General features: G+C 49.0%; 8 protein-coding genes across 8 annotated transcripts; 3 read left to right on the top strand and 5 right to left on the bottom strand.

Moving 5' to 3' along the window:
- Positions 1-749: 749 nt before the first annotated feature.
- LTR84_009181 (uncharacterized protein) lies at positions 750-2,594 on the bottom strand (the record flags this gene model as incomplete). Its single annotated transcript, XM_064852723.1, has 3 exons — positions 750-959; positions 1,010-2,146; positions 2,202-2,594. The coding sequence occupies 3 exons, from the start codon at positions 2,592-2,594 to the stop codon at positions 750-752; spliced, it is 1,740 nt and encodes a 579-aa protein (XP_064701187.1).
- Positions 2,595-4,281: 1,687 nt separating this feature from the next.
- LTR84_009182 (uncharacterized protein) lies at positions 4,282-6,087 on the top strand (the record flags this gene model as incomplete). The annotated part of the gene is made up of 1 exon (XM_064852724.1): positions 4,282-6,087. One exon carries the CDS (start codon positions 4,282-4,284, stop codon positions 6,085-6,087), a length of 1,806 nt encoding a protein of 601 aa, XP_064701188.1.
- Positions 6,088-6,337: 250 nt separating this feature from the next.
- On the bottom strand, positions 6,338-8,319 carry LTR84_009183 (uncharacterized protein; the record flags this gene model as incomplete). The annotated part of the gene is made up of 7 exons (XM_064852725.1): positions 6,338-6,521; positions 6,578-6,804; positions 6,876-7,573; positions 7,629-7,684; positions 7,741-7,957; positions 8,012-8,112; positions 8,222-8,319. 7 exons carry the CDS (start codon positions 8,317-8,319, stop codon positions 6,338-6,340), a joined length of 1,581 nt encoding a protein of 526 aa, XP_064701189.1.
- A 1,287-nt stretch (positions 8,320-9,606) lies between these two features.
- On the top strand, positions 9,607-11,820 carry LTR84_009184 (uncharacterized protein; the record flags this gene model as incomplete). Its single annotated transcript, XM_064852726.1, has 1 exon — positions 9,607-11,820. The coding sequence occupies one exon, from the start codon at positions 9,607-9,609 to the stop codon at positions 11,818-11,820; it is 2,214 nt and encodes a 737-aa protein (XP_064701190.1).
- Positions 11,821-12,026: 206 nt separating this feature from the next.
- On the bottom strand, positions 12,027-14,358 carry LTR84_009185 (uncharacterized protein; the record flags this gene model as incomplete). Its single annotated transcript, XM_064852727.1, has 4 exons — positions 12,027-12,238; positions 12,288-13,474; positions 13,524-14,167; positions 14,224-14,358. The coding sequence occupies 4 exons, from the start codon at positions 14,356-14,358 to the stop codon at positions 12,027-12,029; spliced, it is 2,178 nt and encodes a 725-aa protein (XP_064701191.1).
- An 808-nt stretch (positions 14,359-15,166) lies between these two features.
- On the bottom strand, positions 15,167-16,771 carry LTR84_009186 (uncharacterized protein; the record flags this gene model as incomplete). The annotated part of the gene is made up of 2 exons (XM_064852728.1): positions 15,167-15,890; positions 15,939-16,771. The coding sequence occupies 2 exons, from the start codon at positions 16,769-16,771 to the stop codon at positions 15,167-15,169; spliced, it is 1,557 nt and encodes a 518-aa protein (XP_064701192.1).
- Positions 16,772-17,048: 277 nt separating this feature from the next.
- LTR84_009187 (uncharacterized protein) lies at positions 17,049-18,896 on the bottom strand (the record flags this gene model as incomplete). The annotated part of the gene is made up of 4 exons (XM_064852729.1): positions 17,049-17,694; positions 17,749-18,262; positions 18,312-18,605; positions 18,668-18,896. The coding sequence occupies 4 exons, from the start codon at positions 18,894-18,896 to the stop codon at positions 17,049-17,051; spliced, it is 1,683 nt and encodes a 560-aa protein (XP_064701193.1).
- A 721-nt stretch (positions 18,897-19,617) lies between these two features.
- On the top strand, positions 19,618-21,363 carry LTR84_009188 (uncharacterized protein; the record flags this gene model as incomplete). The annotated part of the gene is made up of 1 exon (XM_064852730.1): positions 19,618-21,363. The coding sequence occupies one exon, from the start codon at positions 19,618-19,620 to the stop codon at positions 21,361-21,363; it is 1,746 nt and encodes a 581-aa protein (XP_064701194.1).
- Positions 21,364-21,799: the final 436 nt, after the last annotated feature.

Raw genomic sequence — 21,799 nt, forward strand, 5'->3', positions numbered from 1 at the left:
CTTCATTCCCTCTCGACAGAACCGAGGTACCCATTGCCAGCTTGTGAATCTGCCCCGTAAGGCTTCGCTTCATCAACTGCGCTGATTTTATATCATCCTTGCAAGCTGACAATGCATTCCCTCTTTTGTTCATATCTCCCGCTCGGTTATGGCTTATCCGGCACCGAGCGCTGTTGATTTTATGCCACGTTTCTGACCATGCAGAGACCTAAAAAAGGAAAGGCGTGAATTCCACTTGAGTGGGACCTGTGACTATGAGTTTAACTAAAAATGTCCAACACAGAGCCTCATTGTGAGTCAAGGACGCTTCCTGCACATCTGCCAAGATCATGACTATCCATGGACTCGGATGCGGGAATATTTCTATTGGAGACTAATCTTACATATCAAATACACTCGGAGAGTGATCTAAGTCAGCTTGCGGCGCACCTTTGTGGATACCGAGCCTCCGACATCCCGGAGCAGAGGTAGGTATGATATTTCCCGATCAAAGCCTTTTGTCAGCCTCGGGCAACACTGATCTGCTTCGGGCGTACTGAGCTCTAGTAATCCTGGATATCCTGCACAGTGGGTGTCTCGAGTCTGGCTGTCCCGCATCTTGCCTTGTGCAGATCAGCATGATGCCTTACGAATAATGCCGATTACTCGGTGTTCAAGGAAATGCCAGCTCTCCAGACCAAACTCTACATAGGGCGTACCAGGAGCGCAAGACTTCCATTGGTAATTTTGTGCAGAGCCGGATAGATTTCTCAAGGATCCCTAACATCCAGTAGCAATGGTTCTGATTCGGCATCGAACTCCCTGTTCTTCCTCGTGGCAGTGTACCAGCGGCTCCTGAGTTGTGATAGCCGTGGCATGCGACGGGGGACTCGGATTGTCTTCCAAGTTGGCAACAAGAAGGCTAGGGCTCCAGTCAAACTCACCACCAAGCACAAGAACACTATGGACGACAGTAGTTTCTAGACGTAGTTAGCGACCTGAGACGAATACTTCGGACACTGAGACTTACCGATGAAGGTGGAGGCACTTTGATGATTTGTGAATATGTTATTGGCTTGTTGTTAGCATCCAGCGCGACTAGTCGAACATAGCCGTGCGCTTTCTCAAGTGCAAAGCTTGTCTCAAAGCCATCACGACTCAACTCCTTGGCCGTCACGAAGCCATCATCATTTTCTTGTAGTAGTCCTCTCGCAGTCTCAAGCCTCCAGCCCGTGACCTCAGTGGCTCCATTCCAGCTAACGTACGCTTTCCCATGCTTGATTTTCACATCCGGCGTTGTGTTTGGTCTCCCAATCCATGGATGCTTGAACACACGGTACGACTTTGCCAAACCAAAGTCAATGATCTCAAACGCGATGTGGGGTGCGAAATGGGTGTTGCATAAGACGTCACCCTGAGCCGAGTACTCGACGTAAGTGGGTGAGTTACCGAAGCCCACAAGTACATTGCCGCTTTCTGGTAATATCTGCACAGAGCCCTGCGAGACGTTGAGGATCTTGTCTGGATGGATGTATTTCTGCACAAGACTAGCAGTCATATCTTCCAAGTCGAGCTGAATTACCATGCCCTTGCTGTAGCTCGATGGACTGTGGACAACACTGTTGGCGTGGTTGTCGAAGATGGATATCGTGTTATTCCCCTGCCATGTCACATGGTGTTGCCACGCGAAATCGAGTGCAGTGTTCAAGTCTCTGAAGTTGTTGTTCTTGCCACCCAGCTGCCACAAGATCTCGCCTGTTTTTCCACTGATGCAGACCACGGCGTGCATGTAACGGGCGGAAATGACATAGTCTCCAGACTCGATCTTATCCACGCTATTGATATGAAAGAAATCAAATGCATCTTGCTTTGATGTTCCATATCCATCCTTGCGGCAAGGCTTGCTGAACACATCGTGCATGCTTATGTGGTCTGTTGCTCGCCACTCGAAAAGGAGTTTTCCAGTCTCGATGTCGATTTCTTGAAACAGCCCATCCTGGATCCAGCAACTCTCCCCTACGCCGAGTTTGGTGCAATCTGTCTGGTGTTTATGATAGATAGTTATGAGTGCTGTGCCTTGTGGGGTGATGCGAAACTCATGAGAGTCCCCCTTGAGCCCTTTGCCATGGGGCGTTATTCTGTGGACTACCTCGTAGGAAGAATTAAGCTAAAACTTTAGTGCTGAATTCATGACGGTGGTGCAAGATTGATGCTATCCTTACCATAACATATGATTTCTTAGAATGCTTCTTATGTTTATTCTTTTTGCTCTTCGTCCAGAAAGTCAAGTACTCTTCTCCCTTATAGCTCTGCACATTCAAATTCATCGCTTGCTCAAAGTCGTTGTTGTCCATCCATATCAGTTCACCACGTGCATCAAGAATGATCGGACCCCTGGCATGACCTGTCACCCAGGGACCTCTTGGAGTGAGGAAAATATTCCCCGAGTCACATCGAGAATCCCATTTTGTTGTCTTCAGGGCTGGTGCTTCCAGATTGACAGATTGAAAATGCCGACGAGGATAGAGGCCATAGAGTCCAAGGTCATAGGCATTGAATGAGAATGCACCAGCCCAGGACACGGAGAGAGATATCAATAATCGCGATAGCCTCATGGTAATATGTTTGAGTATGGTAATTTGAATGGATGTCGAAGAGATATTGAAACCAAAGAGCGAACCTCTCGAGATGAAGACAGCATTCCCAGTATGATCGGAACCCTCGGGCCTCTAGTCAGCCTTGCTCGTCGCTTAAGGCTGTACATGATGGTATCGTGCGATGAAGACGGCCCAGCGCAGAACAACGATATTGGTCCACAAGACGACACTAGCGAATGAGGGCACATAGAACATCTCGACCCATAGACGCCGTGAATATCGGCGGATATTACGGGTTTTGGCATCAGGCTGAGCGATTTGCACTAGTCAGGCTCCACGCCTGGGTTTTCATGTCACAAGTGATGGCTTCGGTCACGGCGTACTTGGGTCGACATCTGCAAGTCAGTAACCTATCACAATCTGTAGACAGGGTCAATCTCACCCTTGGTCCATTCATAAAAGATTCACAAAAGCCGGACTTTGTTTGAAACCGAGAAGAGGGGAGCGTTGAGTCACGCGCCCATCTGGTGTTCGGGCAAAGCTTGATTGAGCCGCACAGCGCGGGAGAATTCAGGCCACTTAATGATTTGTAAACTCAACACCTCTTACCTTACTAGATCATCGTGCACCGGGTGGACGATATGGTCAGTTATCTGATTGATTACCTGGTCATAATCTTATCGGCTTCAGCGGCATTAGGGCGCTGACTGATGATCAAGATACCTGATTTTGACCAACCGAGGAAGGCTGACACGAAGTGGAATGAGGTAAGGTAAGACTCGGACGAGAAAGTGATCCGATCACAGCCGCATCGCGTATCATTCAGCCTTGGGAGACGCTGTCCCGTGTAGGTAGGAGCAGACGAAACAAGAAACCAAGGTCACCTTGAGCCAGAACTGGTATTGTCTTCTAATCGAAGTACCCCTTCCGGATAGAATCTCCATTTTCCGAGTTCTTATATCAGTATGGAGTGTTGGCTGAATTTTATGCAATTCACGGCAACGGTCGGCATCATCATGCCCCGGAAGGCCGCCCCTCCGCCCTAAGCCCTTCTCTTCCACTTACCCAAAGTGCATTGATGCAATCTCCCCCTATCCGAAACTCTTTGCGGCTGGCTACGAAGCGCTTTCCTTCGAGCCTAACTAAGCACCTAATTGGCTTACGTGTTTCAGCCTCTTCGAGATAAGAGGTCTGGTTCTGGGCTCGTTAAAGGCTGGCAGATTTGTTAAGGACTACACAAAACTACCTCCAGACTGAAAGCGACCAGCACAATTATATCGAAGCTCGCTCCTTTAGAGGTTGAGGTAGAGTAATGCACACAATTCAGGGTGTTAACTAGTAACGTGTCATCCCTCCGAATGTCGCACAAGTGAAGTATGGGGGATTGAATGCCTTTGGCTGTCTAGAAAACCATGAACTCCGGCCTCTGTGACAACGGTCGGGTCAACGTTGCTCGAAAACCATTGGACTTGAAAGGAATTTCAACAATCCCAACTACTAAGTATGAATGATTATCGTCGGTTGCACTTTCTCCATTGTCGTCGAAATGCGGAGAAGATGCAGGTGCTAATCATTAAACTTCAAGGCACCCCGTCCCAAGGTGCAATTGAACATGGACAAACTAGTAACCTTGATATCACGACATAGCGCAGGAAAACGACAACCTCTCTAAATTCGTCGGCGGCAACGAAGCTGTCGTGATACTATGGAGAAGAAAAATAATCAGGCAGTGCCTTATCGCGATGCGAGAAGGACCATTAATGAGCGTGTGTCCGACCTTATTTCTCGCATGACGCTTGCAGAAAAAGCTGGTCAGTTATTTCATAACATGATTAGCGTAGGGCCGGAGGGTGGTCTGGCTCCTGCAACCCCAGCTTTCGGTCTACTTGCGACCACAGTTCTCCTAGAGGAGAAACTCATGTCACACTTCAATCTCATCGGCCCCATTCGCGATCCAAAGTTGGTAGCCAAGTGGCACAACCTACTCCAACAGCACGTCCTAGACAATACCCGTCTAGGGATTCCAGTCTCACTCTCGTCAGATCCACGAAATCACTTCGTTCAAAACGTCGGCACGGCTTTCAACGCTGGCTGCCTGAGCCAGTGGCCAGAACCTCTTGGACTTGCTGCGTTAAGGAATCCTGCGTTGGTGCAAAGATTCGCAGAATGTGCCAGACAGGAGTATTTGGCACTTGGTTTACGTGTTGCTCTTCATCCTCAAGTCGATCTAGCAACTGAGTACCGACGGGCACGTATCACTGCCACATTTGGTGAAGATGCGGATTTAGCTGGAGATTACGTCGAGGCCTATATAAGAGGATTCCAGGGATTGAACAAACACATTGACCACCAAAGTGTCGCAACTATGGTCAAGCATTTCCCTGGTGGAGGACCTCAAATGAATGGCGAAGATCCTCATTTTGATTACGGCAGAGAGCAAGTCTATCCTGGCAACAACTTTGAGTACCATCTTCAGCCTTTCAAAAGGGCCATTGCAGCCGGAGCAAGTCAGATCATGCCTTATTACGGCATGCCTGTCGGAACGCAGTATGAAGAGGTCGGATTCGCCTTCAACAAGCAGATAATCACGGGGATACTCAGAAAGGAATTGGGTTTCAATGGAGTGATTTGCTCAGATTGGGGATTGGTCTCTGACGCCACAATATTAGGTCAGTCGATGCCTGCACGTGCTTGGGGATGTGAAAGTCTCAGTGAAATTGAACGGGTGACCAAAATCCTTGACGCTGGATGTGACCAATTTGGAGGGGAAACCCGCCCAGAGCTGGTGGTTCAGGCCGTCGAAACCGGAGCTGTATCTGAAGCAAGGCTTGATGAATCTGTGAGTCGACTGCTGCGAGAGAAATTCGCACTCGGTCTTTTCGACAATCCCTTTGTGGATGTCGATACGGCAGGAGACGTCGTTGGGAGGGCAGACTTCGTGCATGAAGGAGAAATTGCGCAGCGCAAGTCCATGACGCTTCTGACCAACAAATCTAACACTCTTCCACTCTCACAAAGTGATTCGCAAGATAAGAAGATTTATGCTGAGGGCTTGAAACCGGGGGCGGCCCAGAAGCGTGGCCTAAACTTGGTTGAGAAGCCGGAGGAAGCCGATCTTGCGATCCTCCGCTTGCGGTGTCCTTATGAACCACGACCTGGTGGTTTCGAGGCACATTTTCACGCAGGAAGTTTGGAGTATCCTAGGGACGAGCTACAACGTCTAGAAGGTATCTTCAAGACTGTCCCAATTGTCGTGGTTGATGTGTATCTCGACCGACCTGGTGTCTTAACGCAACTGGCGGCCAACGCATCTGCTCTCATTGCCAACTATGGCAGTAGTGAATACGCATGCTTAGATGTTTTATTCGGAGACACTCAACCGGAAGGGAAACTTCCATTCGATCTGCCACGTTCCATGGAGGCTGTCCGTAACAGTCGAGAGGACGTTCCGTTTGACACAGAGAATCCTCTTTTCAAATTTGGACATGGGCTGACATACAACACTGCATGATCCTCTGTTGGCGTGTATTTTTCAAAATGCTATCACAGCTTTTGCAATCCCCGCTATAATTATGACAAGAACCTTCTTTCAATCACACCTCCTGGAGCACCCTGCTGTCGCCGGCTTCCTTTCGAAGCGGTAAATAACGTCAGTAGTGCCATGATACCACCAGGTCTCCAGTGTTTCCCACATGCCACGCTCAAGCCACCTCGGTAATCAACCATATCCACCACAAGAGTCAATTCTAGTTGCTATCGTCTTAAGGGACGGACTTGACAGCTTCTTCACCTTTACGTCCTATCATTTCGATCTCTGTAGTTTGTGGTTTTTTGCCCTCATTGTCTCCATCGGCGTTTTCGTCGTGATAATAGGGGAGAGCAACTACTTCACCAAACTGTGCATTTATATCTTCCAGTGATCGCTGGCAAGTCTCGGGAAAGAGGCTAAAGAAGATCGATTAGTCTGCAATGTGTGTGCTTGGGTAAGACCGTTCACTTACAAGTAGACTGCGACGGTGTAGCAGGCGGTGGGAATGAGGAAGACGAACAGGAATTTCCAACCAATTTTGTCCAGAGCAATGGGACCCACAACGAGTATGATGACCGTCGCAACGAAATAGTGAAACATGCCTACAGCCACACCTTGTCCACGAATATGAGTTGGGAATATTTCCGACAGATATAGATACTGCGTAGCATCCATGAACGTTGACCAAAAGATGGCGTACTGAAGTGCAAGTAATGGTCAGTGGCACTCTAGCAGCAAATCAACACTCCTGGCAGGCATGTGGTACTTACAAGGAAGATGAAGAAGACTGCCGCACGTTGACCAGCAATATTGTCGCCCTGAAGGTAAAGTGCTTGAAGCAGAGTTTCAAACATGAGGCACATCGTGATTCCGACACATCCAATCAACAAGAAGATGCGACGGCCAAACCTGTCGACGTATAAAGCTGTGATGACATTACCGGGGAATGTTGCAGTGACGAGGAATGATAGACACATCAACGGAACATAGCCTTTCAAGCCCAGCTGCGTGAAGAGAATCACCCCGTAATTCGCAACAAAGATGGGACCCATGAACATATCGCCCCACATGAGAATCGTAGCAATCATGACTCGCTTACGATTGCCTGGAGTTTTGATCAATTCCCAGCGTGAGCGGCGATTAGCCATCTCCTGGTCCAAGGCGGTTTGCGCCCGAAGCTGTTCGAACTCGATGTTGGCTTGCATTGTATGGTCTTCCGACTCTTGTCCAGATCTCGTGTGTAGTTTCAACAGTACGGCCTTTGCTTCTTCGATTCGGTCTTGTTGCATCAACCAACGAGGCGAGTATGGTAGCCAGGGTGAGCCAATAAGTAGTATAAGGGCTGGAAGGATTTGCAAAGCCAGTGGGAAGCGCCAGGGGAATGTGGATGTAGACCCAGAGGCAGAGATGAACCAGACTCCGAATCCTACCCAGGCACTCAAAGCGTATCCAACTGCGAACATAATCCCTAGGCATTTGTCAGTAGATATTTTGTTTTGGAAGGACGGAGTGGAACTTCATACCGTGCATCGAAACCATGAACCCTCTTGTTTCAGGCGTGGACACTTCGGATTGATACCTGTAGGCAAATTAATAAGACACAGACTACTCTTCTTAAGCACCATATGCACTCACATAGGTATAACACTGATCAAAATGCCAATACCCCACCCAGATACAAACCTGGCAATGAGAAACATCGTCTTACCCACACTTCCCGCACAGAGAGCAGCGCCAATGATGAGTATGATGGCCCCGATCTGCATGGTATGCTTTCGAGAGAACCTGTCGGCAGACCAGGCATTGTGGATTGCTCCGAGAGCAGCTCCTGCCGAGTTAAGCCCTGAATAGCCTGGTAAGTCACTGTTGCACGACGGTGAGGATAAATGGAGGAGATGCCACACACCATTGAAGGCGCCTAGCCATTGTGCAGTTCCTGAATAACCATCTTCCCCGAATGCAGCCAAACCCATGGACTTATAAAAGCTCGGTTGTCCTGCTGTGGATCTGGAGTGTAGAGTTAGCCGCTGCCATTAAGCAAAGGAGCGGCCATGGCCACTTCATATGCTTAAGTTTCATGCTGTGGTTTGCCAACTCCTACTGGATTGCGGCTTACCCGATGACAGCCAGGCCATAACTGCAAGCAGTCGAACCCAGGGCCACGAAGATGACCACAGCTAAATTAAAAGCATTGGGGATATATCTGGAGAGCATGTCTGCCAAGTCGTGTCGATATGCAATTCTCGCGCAGCAGCAGAATCAGATTTGGATAAATGGCAAGTATCGATTTGCATAAAAAGGTAAAGACCTTTTATAAACACGGTCTCTTGTGACTTGCCATCCTCATTCCTCAACACATTCCGACCTTTGGACATCAGGCTGCTTCTTCAGCCCAATGCGGCCATAAGCCGTGCGCAAACGGGATGTGCTCAACTACTTTCAGAGAATGTCCAGGGTGCATCTTCATATCCCCACGGGGTGTAGTCACATCTCGTGATGAATCGGCGACACGAAAGGTGGGGAAATCATCGGATCAATTTTCAGACTGGAAAAGCAAGAGTAGATTTTTCCCGTTGGGACCTGGACGGCGCTGGTGGACCATACGTTACAGCCGTCAGTTCCCTAGCCGGAAGTAACGTGATACTCTTGTCACGAGTGTCTGGACTCCTATAGATGCTCAGGTGTGCAACCTTCCATCTGTCAAGCAGATTGGACCACGAATCCAGACCGTAACTTTTCGGAAGTTGATGTCGTAAACAAAGACGGAAGTCGGAAGCAAGGCTGAGCGCCAAGATCGGAAGACATTCTCGGAAGCAAGGCTATCCAATCCAAGACATTTGGCGGGCGCTAGTTTCAAGCCTTCGTCCATACTAAAGACAGATTGATGAAGCTCGATCTATCTACCCCGCTTGAAACTCTCTGGCCCGCGTGGAGTAGTTTTGGTCATCGTCCAATTATCCGTTCTTCTTGAAGAAAGACTGCTTTGGCGCAGGCACTAATTTCTGAGCTCGATTGTCTTGAGACAGTGCTCGACAAATCACACTTATGAGATCTTTCATGGCTGCAGAATTCTAGACCTCTAAGCCTCTTTTTGCCGGTGCGTACGAGCTACAAGACTTGTAATGGAGAAAGACAGACTATCAAACTTCAGGCAGCGGCTAGTCTTGTTCAGATCAAGGGGATTAGCATATTACCGGAAAGCAGCCGGAAGAACTTCCACCGGAATGCCAATGCAGTCACGCTGGTGAGCATGGTGGCTTGCCCATGACAAACACGGGCTCTTTGTAGATGTGTGCTAAGACTAAGAAATGATTTCGACTTTGTTTTAAGTTCCATAGAACTACCATCTTGTCTAAGTCCAAGCAGAAAGTTAATTTCCCGATCATAATACCTGGGGCGCCCTGTTCGTCAAATGCTTCCTTGCTCGAATTCAACTGTTGCATTGCACGTCTGTCGTCTCAGCTCACAGGGAGAGCTGTATTCTGCCGAGTCTATTAGAAGATGGGTTTCCGGGTATCGGAATCGGTTACAAGGGCTGGAGTCAACAAACGAGCTCCCAAGGCATGCGAGTCATGTAGGACGCGCAAAGTCCGGTGCGACGTGACGAGAACAGGAGCTTCATGCACCAATTGTAGACTGGACAACAAGACGTGTACGGTCCCGATCAGTAAACGACGACATGTGGGAGATCGAATTCTCTCACCCTCGTTGATCAGCAGCGCTTCTGGTTCCAAGGGGCCCATATGCGATGCTATCATCGATTTTGGAGATATACAGTCACCATCAGCTCATACCTCGAGTATCACGGCTGCCTCGAAAGAAAAGGAGCCGGTAGTCGAAAATCCAAGATTCGATGTCTTTGAATTCAGCACTGCTGACTTCTTCCCTTCGAGTCAACTGGGCTCGCTTGAAGATGTTGAGGTAAATGATTTTCTTGTCGACGAGAACGACCTACTCGAACAGGTCATCACGGCATATCCATCACCAGCACAAACTCTTTGCAGTGACCAGCAGCAGTCGATACCGGTGCTACCGCCATATATTACAGCTTTACCCGATCACTTGCCTGCAGATGATCTGAGGTATCTACAACGACGAGGTTGCTTTACGATTCCAGATCTGGAATTGAGAGACAGACTTCTACAGGCGTACACGATGTGGGTTCATCCTTTTACGCCAATGTTGGACCTTTCAAACATTATCAAGGCTGTTTCCGGTGACACGGCGGCTAGACCGGTGAGCCTGCTTGTATTCCAGTCTATGATGCTCGCGGCATCACCATACTGCGATTTGAACATTGGCGTGAAAGATCGGAAGGACACTCGAAGGATGCTATATGAACGGTGTAAGGCTTTGCATGATTTTGATATAGAGTCTGATCACCTCTCAATTGTTCAATCCACGATATTGATGAGTTTTTGGGACGGCGATGGGGACCAGATCCGAGACAGTTACTATTGGATCGGAATAGCCACAACGCACGCGAACGGAATGGGACTTTATCTCGATCCAATGACCGGGCCCAAGACGAACAGCCGGCAGAAAGTTCTCAAAAGAACATGGTGGTCGTTGGTGATGCGAGATCGATTGCTTGCTGTTGCTCTCAGGAGACCAGTACAGGTCCAGACTGCCTGTTCCGAGGTTTCCATGATTCAGCTGGAAGACTTCGAGATCGAGTCTCTCCTTGAGGCAACACAAAGCAACCTGGGAAGCAATGAGCTGAACTTGGAGACATTAAATACCGTCATGAACTGCTGTATGGCTCTAGCACAACTCTCGAACTATATCGACAAAATTCTATCGATCCAATATTCGGTTCAGAGGATATCTGGAGCTCAGACACTCTCCAATAAAACCATTTCATTGGTTCCAAGGACATCGGGGGTCAATTGGGTTGATATCAGTAGCTCTGCACAGGAACTCCAGACTTGGTGTCGCACTCTACCAGAGGGTGTTCAACAATCTAAATACTCAACACGTGCATCGATATCTAGGGGCAGAATAATCCAGGTGCATAACTCCCTCCTAGCGGCCTACTACTCCATGACGCTTATGACACTGTATCGACCTCTGCTCTCTCTGTCCAACCAAAACGAGAAAGAGAAGCATATTCGTCGCACTGCAGTCAAAGTCGTTTTCCAGGCAGCACAGGGGATCACTGCAAGTTTCGGTGCTCTGTACACTGAGGATCTCTTGTTGTACCTCCCCGAAACAGCCACTGCTGCCTTGGAGCCAGCCATAGTCACTCACCTCCTTTACAGCACATCCGATGTACCACAGATCAGGCATCACAGTTTTCAGAGGTTTTATCTATGTTGGAATATGCTCCTCCAGCTGGGAGAAGTGTACAGCCTTGCAGACACGACTGTTTCGATGATAAACGCAGCTGCGCAACGTCTTAAAACGGGTCCAAATTCGAGGAGTTGGAATGTTGGGAGCTCGGCACAATCTGGACATCAGTCATCTCCAACAGCAAGCTCGCCTTCCACATGTGGATCAGCCGTAAGAGCGTGGACCTTGGAGGGTGAACAGGAGAGCAAATCTCTGGTAGATTGGGACTACAGCCTTCTAGGTCCTACCACTTCGATGGACTCGCTCCCAAGTACAAAAGCAGTGACTAGTAATCAAGACTCCAGCATCGATAGCTTTTCGGACGCCGAGCTATTTGAGCAACTGGTGTGCTGGGAAACAGGAGAAAAGACTCCTTATACTTGAAATTTCAGAGAATGGTCATCACAGCCAAAGTAGAATCAATACAAGACTCTAGCCGACTCTAGCCAGGTGCAGTTGCAACTGTTATTTCCTTTCCGTGTTCCAGGGTTGGTAGAACTGCCACTCAGAATGTCGATAGATCCAGTAGCACAAAATTCCTCAAAGGGCGTTGAATCGAAGAAATGTGAACATATAACCTTGCTCCGGGCTCATGACGCTTCAGGAAGCCAAAGAAGATCATCCCAGATCCATGCCTGTGAAGTGCCATCGAATGGGATTGCTGCTCGAGGGAACGGAGGACCTTGTAGTTGCGAGGCCGGCAATAGTGCATTGGTGATTGTGGGTGTTGTTCCCCCGGACAGCTGCGTTCTGGAACTATATGGAACGGTTGACTGAGCCGCACCTCTGCTGTCTCGAAACACTATCACTAGTTTAGCAGAGTACGAAAATTGGGCTTCAGGAGTTCTCACCATCTTGCAATGACAGAAGTGCATCACTGAAATTTCCATCATGGATGTCTGATGGTAGTACAGACTGAAGTGCGAAGAGATCGCTGTCGATGTTCAAGTCTGGGCCTTGATTTGACAAAAGTGGTTGATCTTCACCTGAAGGGTTGAGGCTAGCTGCACACGGATCTTTATCGTGAACTCCGTTGTTTCTGGACGAATCAGGTATAGCACCTGGATGATCGTTCTGAGATGTAGAGGGCCCAGTATCAGCAGCAAGACTGATGTTCGACATCAGGGCCGGGCTTTGTGCGCTATCATCTGAGTCTCTTGCATCGACAAGCAGTGACTTCATCTCTTCCGAAAGGATCAAACGGAGGAGTTCTTCCAAGATTTGGCCACATTGGTCAGATACTTTCGTTCGGTATTTGTAAAGCTTCGGAAGTTTGATGATTTTGCTCAAGGCACGTTTACCCTGATGGGCTTGATCTGATAGAGGATCTGATAATGCGAAGATCCCCAGAACGACACCAGAGGTAAAGGACTGGATGGCCGCATATGCCGCACCGTAAGTGCTCCTTGAAGCCATGAGGTATTCCGGATAGTCTCCAATAGTTGACGTTCTTAGTGACGAGATCCAGCACTGGCACTTGCTGGACTTTATCATATCGTTGACCTCATCTGTCGAGTCTCTGAGGGGCTCGCCAGGGGTTTCCCGAGCGTCATTGACAAACCGGGGCCATCTCTGTACTTGATTCATGGTCAGTAGAGGGCGATGCAAAACCATCTGAACATTGTCATAGGATAGTTGTAGAACGAGAGCCTGCAATTGAAAGATTTTCAGTGTCCCTCGATATTGCTCTCTGGAAGCGAGTGATTTTAGAGATTCTGGCCGCAGTTCTGGAGGAATACATTTCTCCCATTCAAGCAGTCTCTGGTTGATACGTTTGACTTCCGCCACAACGTCTTTCAACGTTACTCCACTCCGTAAGTAGATATTTTTGGTGATCGCAGATGCCAGGCGATACAGCTGGAATTTGTAGCGGTGGTAAGAAAACACATTTACAGGCCCGACAGTAGTGCCCCCATAGGTCTCTTGAGAGTCAAATCCAGGACAGGTGAGAGACATGTCCTCGATATTTCCAGGGAGAGCAACGTCCCATCCATTGTCCTGCATCAAACAAGGTGTTCCATAGCTGATGGCGCCGAATCTGTGCGAGTGGTCAGTGATGGAACAGAGTACAGCATATAACAACGCACACTTCTGCTGTGTATAGAGCCCACCAGAGTCGTCGCCAGACCTCTCTGATGACAGGATTTGACATAGTCCAGCTGCTTTCTCTGTGAAGGCCGATTGACAGTGCTACCTTCAGACCACTCCCCAGCAGGGCAAAGCTTCGTTTCGGAAGTCCTTGGTAAAGGTAATACGACGACATGACTATCGCGATTTGAACAGCCTCAATGCCAGACTCATCGAAGATGTCCAAGAGCTTGGTTTCGACAAGCCGGATCAACCTCAATCCCAGACCGTCGAAACCGCAGCTCTGGTAGCTCATAGGGGCATCAACTGAATCTGCAGCATACCTTGCACCGACTCCAATTACGAGTACGGCCAAATACAAGAAGGCGGCCCGATCTTTTTGAACACAACCAGTCGACATGATCTGTTGCAATTCGATCCGAAAGGTAGGTTCGTGAAACAGAACCATAAACCAGTGCACAGCATTCAAATACTTCTGCAGGCTGTAGTTTACAATATCTGGAGCTGGCAACTCTTCTCCGATGAGGTCTGTGACAGAAACATAGAGTTCCCGAGCATCAGATGTCCTCGCCTCGGGGCTCCCTCCTGGTATTGCAGCCGTGGTATGATGGAGTGTTGCGGATGAATTACGCTCTCGGAATAGCTGTCGTCTTAATTCAGTATAGGTTTGTAACGTGCTAGAACTGATCATCTGCATACCTGGTCTAAGACCTCGTAGGTAGATGTCCTATCCCGATATATCTCGGGCGATGCACCTCCCTGCTCTTCAATATCCATTTCCGACACTGATTCTCTAGTGCGGCTCGATGCATGGTATGTGGAGCCATGGGCCATCCGAGGGGAAGGTCGTGGTTGTGTCTGCCCTGGAGAGGAATCCAACAGACTCTCCGAAGGGCGTGGGGAAGCCCACGCAATGGGATCTCGTTGAGTTCTGACACTCTCAGCCCTAGTCTAGAGAACAACTATAGAAAATATGGGCTCTTAATACTGACCGGACGGTAGTCTCCTGTTCTCTGCATTCTACACCTGCGCGATCGCAGAGAGCACAAGGTCGGGCGTTGTCGCACTATGAGGCAGATTCTTTAGGCCGATGTTCTCTAGAAATGAGAGAAGAACGCACTCTCAACTATTTCATCGTCAGTCCAGGGTAGAGGCGCAGGTGAGGGACTGTAGGGCGATTACTTTCTGTCTGCGACATCTTGCACAAGCCTGTTTCGCTCTTGGAAGAGGCCTCTTCTTTGACTGTCGAGGCAGTACTGTAGCCATATCGAGCGCAACACATCAGGGAGGTATTCGAAACAAAGACATCGGAAGCAACGCGCCCTCTTCCAAAAGTGTAGTGAAGAAAAGAACTATTGGATGTGCCATGCAATAAATTGAGCAGATTTTTGGTGAGGCCGGCGCGGTGCACATTTGTAGTAAGAGCCTCGGTGGTGAAATGCAACCCCTCGAACTTGAAGCCCATGCTTCTCCAATTGCCAATTTGCCGCTCGATACCTAACCAAATCCAGGAGTCTTACCGAGGAAAGCTCGCCCGTGGAGCGTGGAGGGTCGCTTCCTAAGTCCCGTAGGCACGTCACCGTCCTTAGGTTGGACCAGTACCGGAGGTAAGCTAGAGGACGCTCCTCACATTGTTTCATAACTAGGTATCTCCAGTCGGCGCAAAACTCTTGTCCACAGGCAATCGTAGATGTCTGGCAAGTGGTGCCGTCATGTCAGGCAGAGTTTGCTCAACCTTGGTCATCAACAAAGGCAAGTACTTCCTCTCGCCACCAGGAAGCTGTGATATCAATGAAAGGAAATGCTTCAAGTTATCTTCTGGCCCAATCTCAAATCCGCTCACCTTGGCTTCGCCACTAGGTATGTATGCTATCACGTCGACAAGTGTGAAGGCGATGTCAAAGACCTTCTCCGTTAGTCCGATGCCATGCATTTGCATACTATGAAGAGGTAGCTTCCATGTTGATATTGCCAGATCGTGGGCAATGCGTAACGGGTACCGGAAGGTCAGGCTTTCATCGGCAGTATCGCTAGAGAGGAATCCCAACATCGTGCATAATTGCCAGACAATGACTCTAAGCCATTGTTGCGATACTCGGATGTTTGCCAGCTGAGTTTCCACCAGGTCGAGTGCCGACGGCACCGTCGATCGAAGACTCTTTTCAAGCTCAACCAAGCTACCCTTGGTTGCGTTGCTGCTAGCCCTATTCCAGAGGGCAATAAAGGTATCATCAATGGGACGAAACAGCTCTGCCAGGTAACGAAAACCAGTAAGTTCTGCGTCGTTGCTCACCGTCTGCTCCAGTGATGGGACCTGTGGGGTAATCTGGAGCGTTATTGGGCGGCGGCGACGAATTGCATGCGACCTAGATACTATTTAGCAGTTCCCAGAACTTGAGGAAGGCCCTTCTCACCTCTCAGATATGAGGAGCAGCCAGTATAACCGATTCAAGGCTTCGTCTGTCAGACCATCATTTGAGTCCATTGTTGCAGAAGTATATAATGTTGTTGCCTCCCGTAGGAAGAACCATGCCAGTCGATGCTTCCCCAATGCCGAGTGGCAACCATAGATGAAGAAAGTAAGCATGACTGTACGAAGAGTTGGTGTTGCCAGAATATCCAACTGGCTTCGAGCCGACAGGGCTTCTCGGAGAAGTAGCTGTCCAAACGGAATCGGTGCATGCTGGATGTCGATCTGTGTCAATTGCTGCGAAGTAATGCTGCCCGTTTGAAGGATAACAAAGGCACAGAATGAGCACAACAGGCAGTATGCCTCTTCTCCCAGTTCACCCCCACCAGCGGCCGACAGAGTAGCGTGCTTCACGAATGAGCGCGTCAGAATCGGCACAGTCGACCGCATCTGTGAGAAATACAGCTCGGTACATAACTCGACAATCTTCTCGGGTAGAAGGCCAGTATTGCGTAGAAAGAACGTTCTGTTGAGCTGAGAGTCGAGGCCTCGGGGGCTCGTTTGCGCTTCAACTGACAGTGAGGGCGAAGTGTAGTGCAGACTGTGCCCGGGCTCCGGGCTTGACGGCGCAGCATAACGAATGGGTTCAGATTGGATGTTACGGAGCTCTGAGATGACATTTGCAGAATCGCCCTTTCGTCCTTTCTTCTGGCGAGCCAGCAGGAATGTGCACTGCAGGTCGGCTTGTTTACAGGCTGAACATGGCTGGCCCCAGTTGCACCTGACTTTGCGGCGTCTGCATGCGTCGCATGCTTTGGTGACTGTAATGCGACTCATTGAGCAGGTTTAGTCAAGGACTCATCGGCTAGCAAGATTATGTCGGTATAAGATCATATTGTAATCCAATAGTCTAGGTTCTGGGGTGAGTCTACGAAAGGTGAGGTTAACGTACGTTACGAAGGCATTCAAATGTTAGACTGGTCTAGCCCCAAATCCTAGTGTGGCCATCCCAGACGAACAAATCAGAAATGGTCCAGGAAATATAATGCCAAAATACTCGGCAGATATTCGCGAGTCTTCTGATTAAGCTATCTGAATGCCAGTCTGTCCTCGCTCACAATTTCTCGTCAACTACCTCACCATCGTCCGTTCCGACAGAATGTTTATGGGATTTGGCTGACGTCTCAGCATAGGGGTCAATTCTCGTCGAAGCGAACTTGCGAGCAGGAACACGTTGCTCAAATAGGAGATCAAGTTCAGCGTATGTGCGTCCCTTGGGCTCAGGAAGACGGAAGTACACCCAGATAGCAGAGATCAAGCAGGTGCCAGCCCAGAAGAATGCTGCGCGACTGCTCCAATTCCATGCGGCCGAACTCAGTTGATAATTCGTCATGACGTTGACGAAGATGTTGCTGGCATTGTAAGCCGCCCTCGCCAACACAATTGTCTTCGCTTTTAGTCGCGTTGAGGACAGCTCGGAGACCAATGAGTATGTCACTGGACCAACAGTGAAATCGTAGACAAAGGTGAAGAGAATTAGCATTCCACCGATTGCCCACTTGCCGGTACTTGCTGGTGCGAAGGATAGGCATCCGACAATAATCAGAATCGTTAGTTGGCAGCAAAGTCCACTGAAGTGGATTGTGCGCCGACCGACTCGACTAATCAAGAACCAGGAGCCTATCGTGCCCACGGCCCCAAGACCTGAGTTTGCCATGGAGAGGGAGAAGGAGTTGACGGGATCGAGTCCAGCTTGTACTCTGAGGAACTTGTTAGTTCTGGTACCAGCCTGAAAGGAAGAATGCATCACTCACAGGAAGTATGAGAAGTATCCCATCAGATTCTGTCCACCAAGAGTTTGGACAAGCCAAATACCGACCACAACTTCAGTTCTTCTTAAGTCAATGCCTTTAAAACAATCACGGTACGATACACCCTCCTGCATAGATCTCTCAAGTTCGTTAGTATGCTCAATGAGAGCAACAGTCTCGTCTGGATTGAAATTAGGCTGGTTTCTGGAAGTCAATCTCAGCAGCGACTGCTTAGCTGCCGCACGATTTCCATGACGAACATGCCACCAGGGGCTTTCAGGAGCGAAGATCAGCCCGGCGAGAATGGGAAGTGGCCACACCCACTGGACAGCGAATGGAATTCGATATGCCCATTGATCGGGTCGTTGTACGGACCCTCGATTCACCGCCTGGGCAAAGAATTGTCCAATGACCCAGCAAAGGTTGATGAAGGTTGTCAAATATGGTCGGAGGACAGTTGGAGCTACTTCGGATGCATAAGCGGGCGTCACGCTTTGAAACGCGCCCCACGGGATACCTAAGGATGTAAGTGTCATCGTCGGATGGGTGAATATGCTCTGGCTTACCGCACAAAATCTCTCCAACGACCAGAACTTTCAGGTTCGGCGCAAAAAACAAGACGAAGATGAAGCATATCATCAAGATAAGAGATCCAATCGTCGTTACTTTGTAACCATATTTATCTGAAGCCCAGCCTGCAAAGAGCAATCCGAAGATCTCCCCGGCTCGAGCACCATTCGACAGACCAGATTGCCATGCTGCAGAAATCGCCCATTTGCCTGTCACTTCGTTGAACGCGCCATACTTCTTGTTGAACTGTGGAGACGCGTAGAGGCCTCCAAGCAAAGCAAGGTCATAACCTGTTCATCGGACATACGGTCAGCCGCTATTAACATTGTTTGGAGAGTTCATTGCAACGTACCTTCCATGATTAAAGTGGAGGACAGAAGAACCGACCATCCTATTGCCTGGGGATATAGTTTGATGGCTTTTCTCAAACTCATCTGTTGTTCCGATTGAGAGGCATGTTTAGCTTCCTCGACAAGACCAATGCCTTCTGTGTGTGATGCTGTGGCTCCATTGAACTCTCGTTGATCCACTGTTTTCTCGTTCAACACAGACGCGCTGTTGCTTGCATTTGGTGCCGCCATGTCGATGAGATCTGCTTGTGAGAACTATCTAGATACAACAATGGACTTGTGGAAAAATGCAATGCGAGAAGATCTGGAGGAAAGTCCTGTTCCGTGGGTGACCTACCAGTATTTATCGACGGCCATCATGGCTGTAAGCGACTGGAAAAGACAAGCGTGAGCCGGGTGAACCACCATAGTCACACTCCACGTGGAGTCTGGAGTACGGGCATTCAAGGATTGCATGCTGTGGGGTGACAACAAGCTCGGAATAATCAACGCTTTCTCGATTTAAGATCAGGATGATTTTGCAGAGTATTTCCTCACAATAAGCCTCTGACGCAGGCGGTGAATTCTTTGAACTGCGCCATTGGCTACATTTCTCGTTAAGACAGTTGCAAACGAGCCGTTAGGTCGATCCTATTTCTGCCAAGATGGATGTAAGTCGGAGTCTATTCGGAGACAATTCGTAGCCAGCCATATCATACGGAGTAGATTCGGAGCAATCGCGGTCCTGCGCCCAAGGTACTCGTAGTGATCATCTCACTCGGCGCGAATCCAGTGCATGACGGTTCCAGTAATGATGTGCGTAGACCCCAACCAGCAACGGTTGCTTTTAAACGAATCTGGATTCATCCGATGTCTTGGTATGCTGGCTGCAGGTATGTCTCCAGAAAAGTGCGACACATAAGTGCCATTCACAGTAATCTCAATCCCCTCCCTCATCGTGCTTGTAGACAAGATGATATCGAGAGTATCCCACCCGTGGTGGAAAGAAGCGACGATATACCAAGTCTATCCGGCAAGTTTCAAAGACTCCAACGACGATGGCTGGGGCGATATCCCTGGCCTGGTCTCCAAAATCGACTATCTACACGATCTAGGCGTTGATGTCGTCTGGCTGTCACCAATGTTTGAAAGTCCCCAGGCTGACATGGGCTATGATATCTCCGATTATCAGAAAGTGTACGCTAGATACGGGACTGTTCAAGATGTCGACAACCTGGTCGAGGCGTGCCATTCAAGAGGGATGAAATTGATCTTGGACCTTGTTGTCAATCACACCTCTAAGGAGCACGAGTGGTTCAAGGAGTCAAGATCCTCGCGAGACAATCCAAAGCGGGATTGGTATATCTGGAAGCCAGCTCGGTACGATGCGAATGGCAACAGAAAACCGCCCACAAATTGGAGAAGTTACTTCGCCGGAGGGACGTGGACATGGGATGAATTGACTCAGGAATACTACCTGCACCTCTATGCATCTGATCAACCAGACTTGAATTGGGATAGTGAGTCTTGCCGCCAAGCGATCTACGACAATACCATGCGATTCTGGCTGGATCGAGGCGTTGATGGATTTCGAGTGGACACAGTGAACAAGTACAGCAAAAGGACAGACTTCGTCGACGCTACGATCACGGATCCCAAGAGCGAATGGCAACCTGCACCTGATATGTGGTGCAATGGACCACGGATACATGAGTTTTTGAAAGAGATGAACAGCCAGGTGCTTGACCATTATGATGTGGTGACAGTGGGGGAACTTTCAAATACTCCAGATCCAGAAAGAGTGTTGGACTATGTCAAGGCATCCGAGAGAGAACTCAACATGATCTTTCAGTTTGACATGATTCGCTTGGGCACTGGTGATGGATTCGGCAGCAAATATGTGTTCAAGCCTTGGAAACTGAGCGAAATGAAGACACTCGTTGAAAGGTGGCAGAAATTCATTGAGGGAACGGACGGCTGGACCACGGTGTTCTGTGAAAACCATGATAATGGACGAGCAGTCTCCCGCTTCGGCTCAGACAAGCCCGAGCACTGGGAGAACTCGGCGAAGATGATCGCCTTGTGGCAGGCAACGCTGACAGGCACGTTATTCCTATACCAAGGCCAAGAGATTGGCATGACCAATATGCCAGCAACTTGGCCCATCGAGGAGTACAAAGACATTGAGAGCAACAACTTCTACCAGGAAGCTGCACGAAGTTCTGATGTGAGGGAGAAGGATCGAGTAATGGACGGACTTCGAATTCTCGCTCGTGACCATTCTCGTATCCCATTTCAATGGGACAGTTCTGTTAATGCTGGGTTTACTTCTCCCAACACTGAGCCATGGATGCGGGTTCACGACGATGCGTGCAAAATCAACGTGGCGAGTCAGGTAAATGATCGCCAAAGTGTGTTGTCCTTCTACAAGAAAATGATGACTTTGCGGAAACGGCACGCGGATATCTTCGTCCATGGTACATTCCAGCTGTTGGACAAAATCAACGAAGATGTCTTTAGCTACATTAAGCATAGCGCCGATGGCAGCCGACGAGCATTTGTTGTTCTCAACTTCTCGGATTCGAGGAAAGAACTACCAGCCTTGAACGAGTGTTTATCAGATTCATCGGATTGGCAGCTTCTGGTAGGGACGACGCGCAACAAGCGCGAAGAAGGCGTTTTGAATGCATTCGAAGGGCGGGTTTATGTTGATTTCTAGGCTTTGATAAGACTTTAATACGGAGATATATTTGGATTAGACAGGACAGAGCTCATCCAAGATGAGACGTAACAAGTATGTGGCATTCTGTGAAACGCCATTTCTCGAAATGGTCAATATCGGAGCAAATCAAAAATATATTCCGGGTGGGGACCAGCAGTAAGCGTAGCCTTGTCCAGACGTAATCAAGAGGAGAATATTAATATTTTACCCGCTTCAGATATGTGAGGCTCGCTGTCTAGACCTCCCAGAAACCTTTGAGACTAACTGAAGAGGGTAACAAGCTCGATGGTAGGGTCCTTGAAAACTCAGGAATACTGCCGTGAGCAAAGACCACTCGTTCCGCTTAATCATTTTACCAGCGACCTAGTAACACATGCTTGCAACTTGAACCCCTTTGCAGCAAGCCAAGTCCGGGGTATGGAGCATCCAAACA

This window comes from Exophiala bonariae, assembly GCF_035927105.1.
Source record: "Exophiala bonariae strain CCFEE 5792 chromosome Unknown scaffold_36, whole genome shotgun sequence".
In the NCBI taxonomy this organism is placed as follows: Eukaryota; Fungi; Ascomycota; class Eurotiomycetes; order Chaetothyriales; family Herpotrichiellaceae; genus Exophiala; species Exophiala bonariae.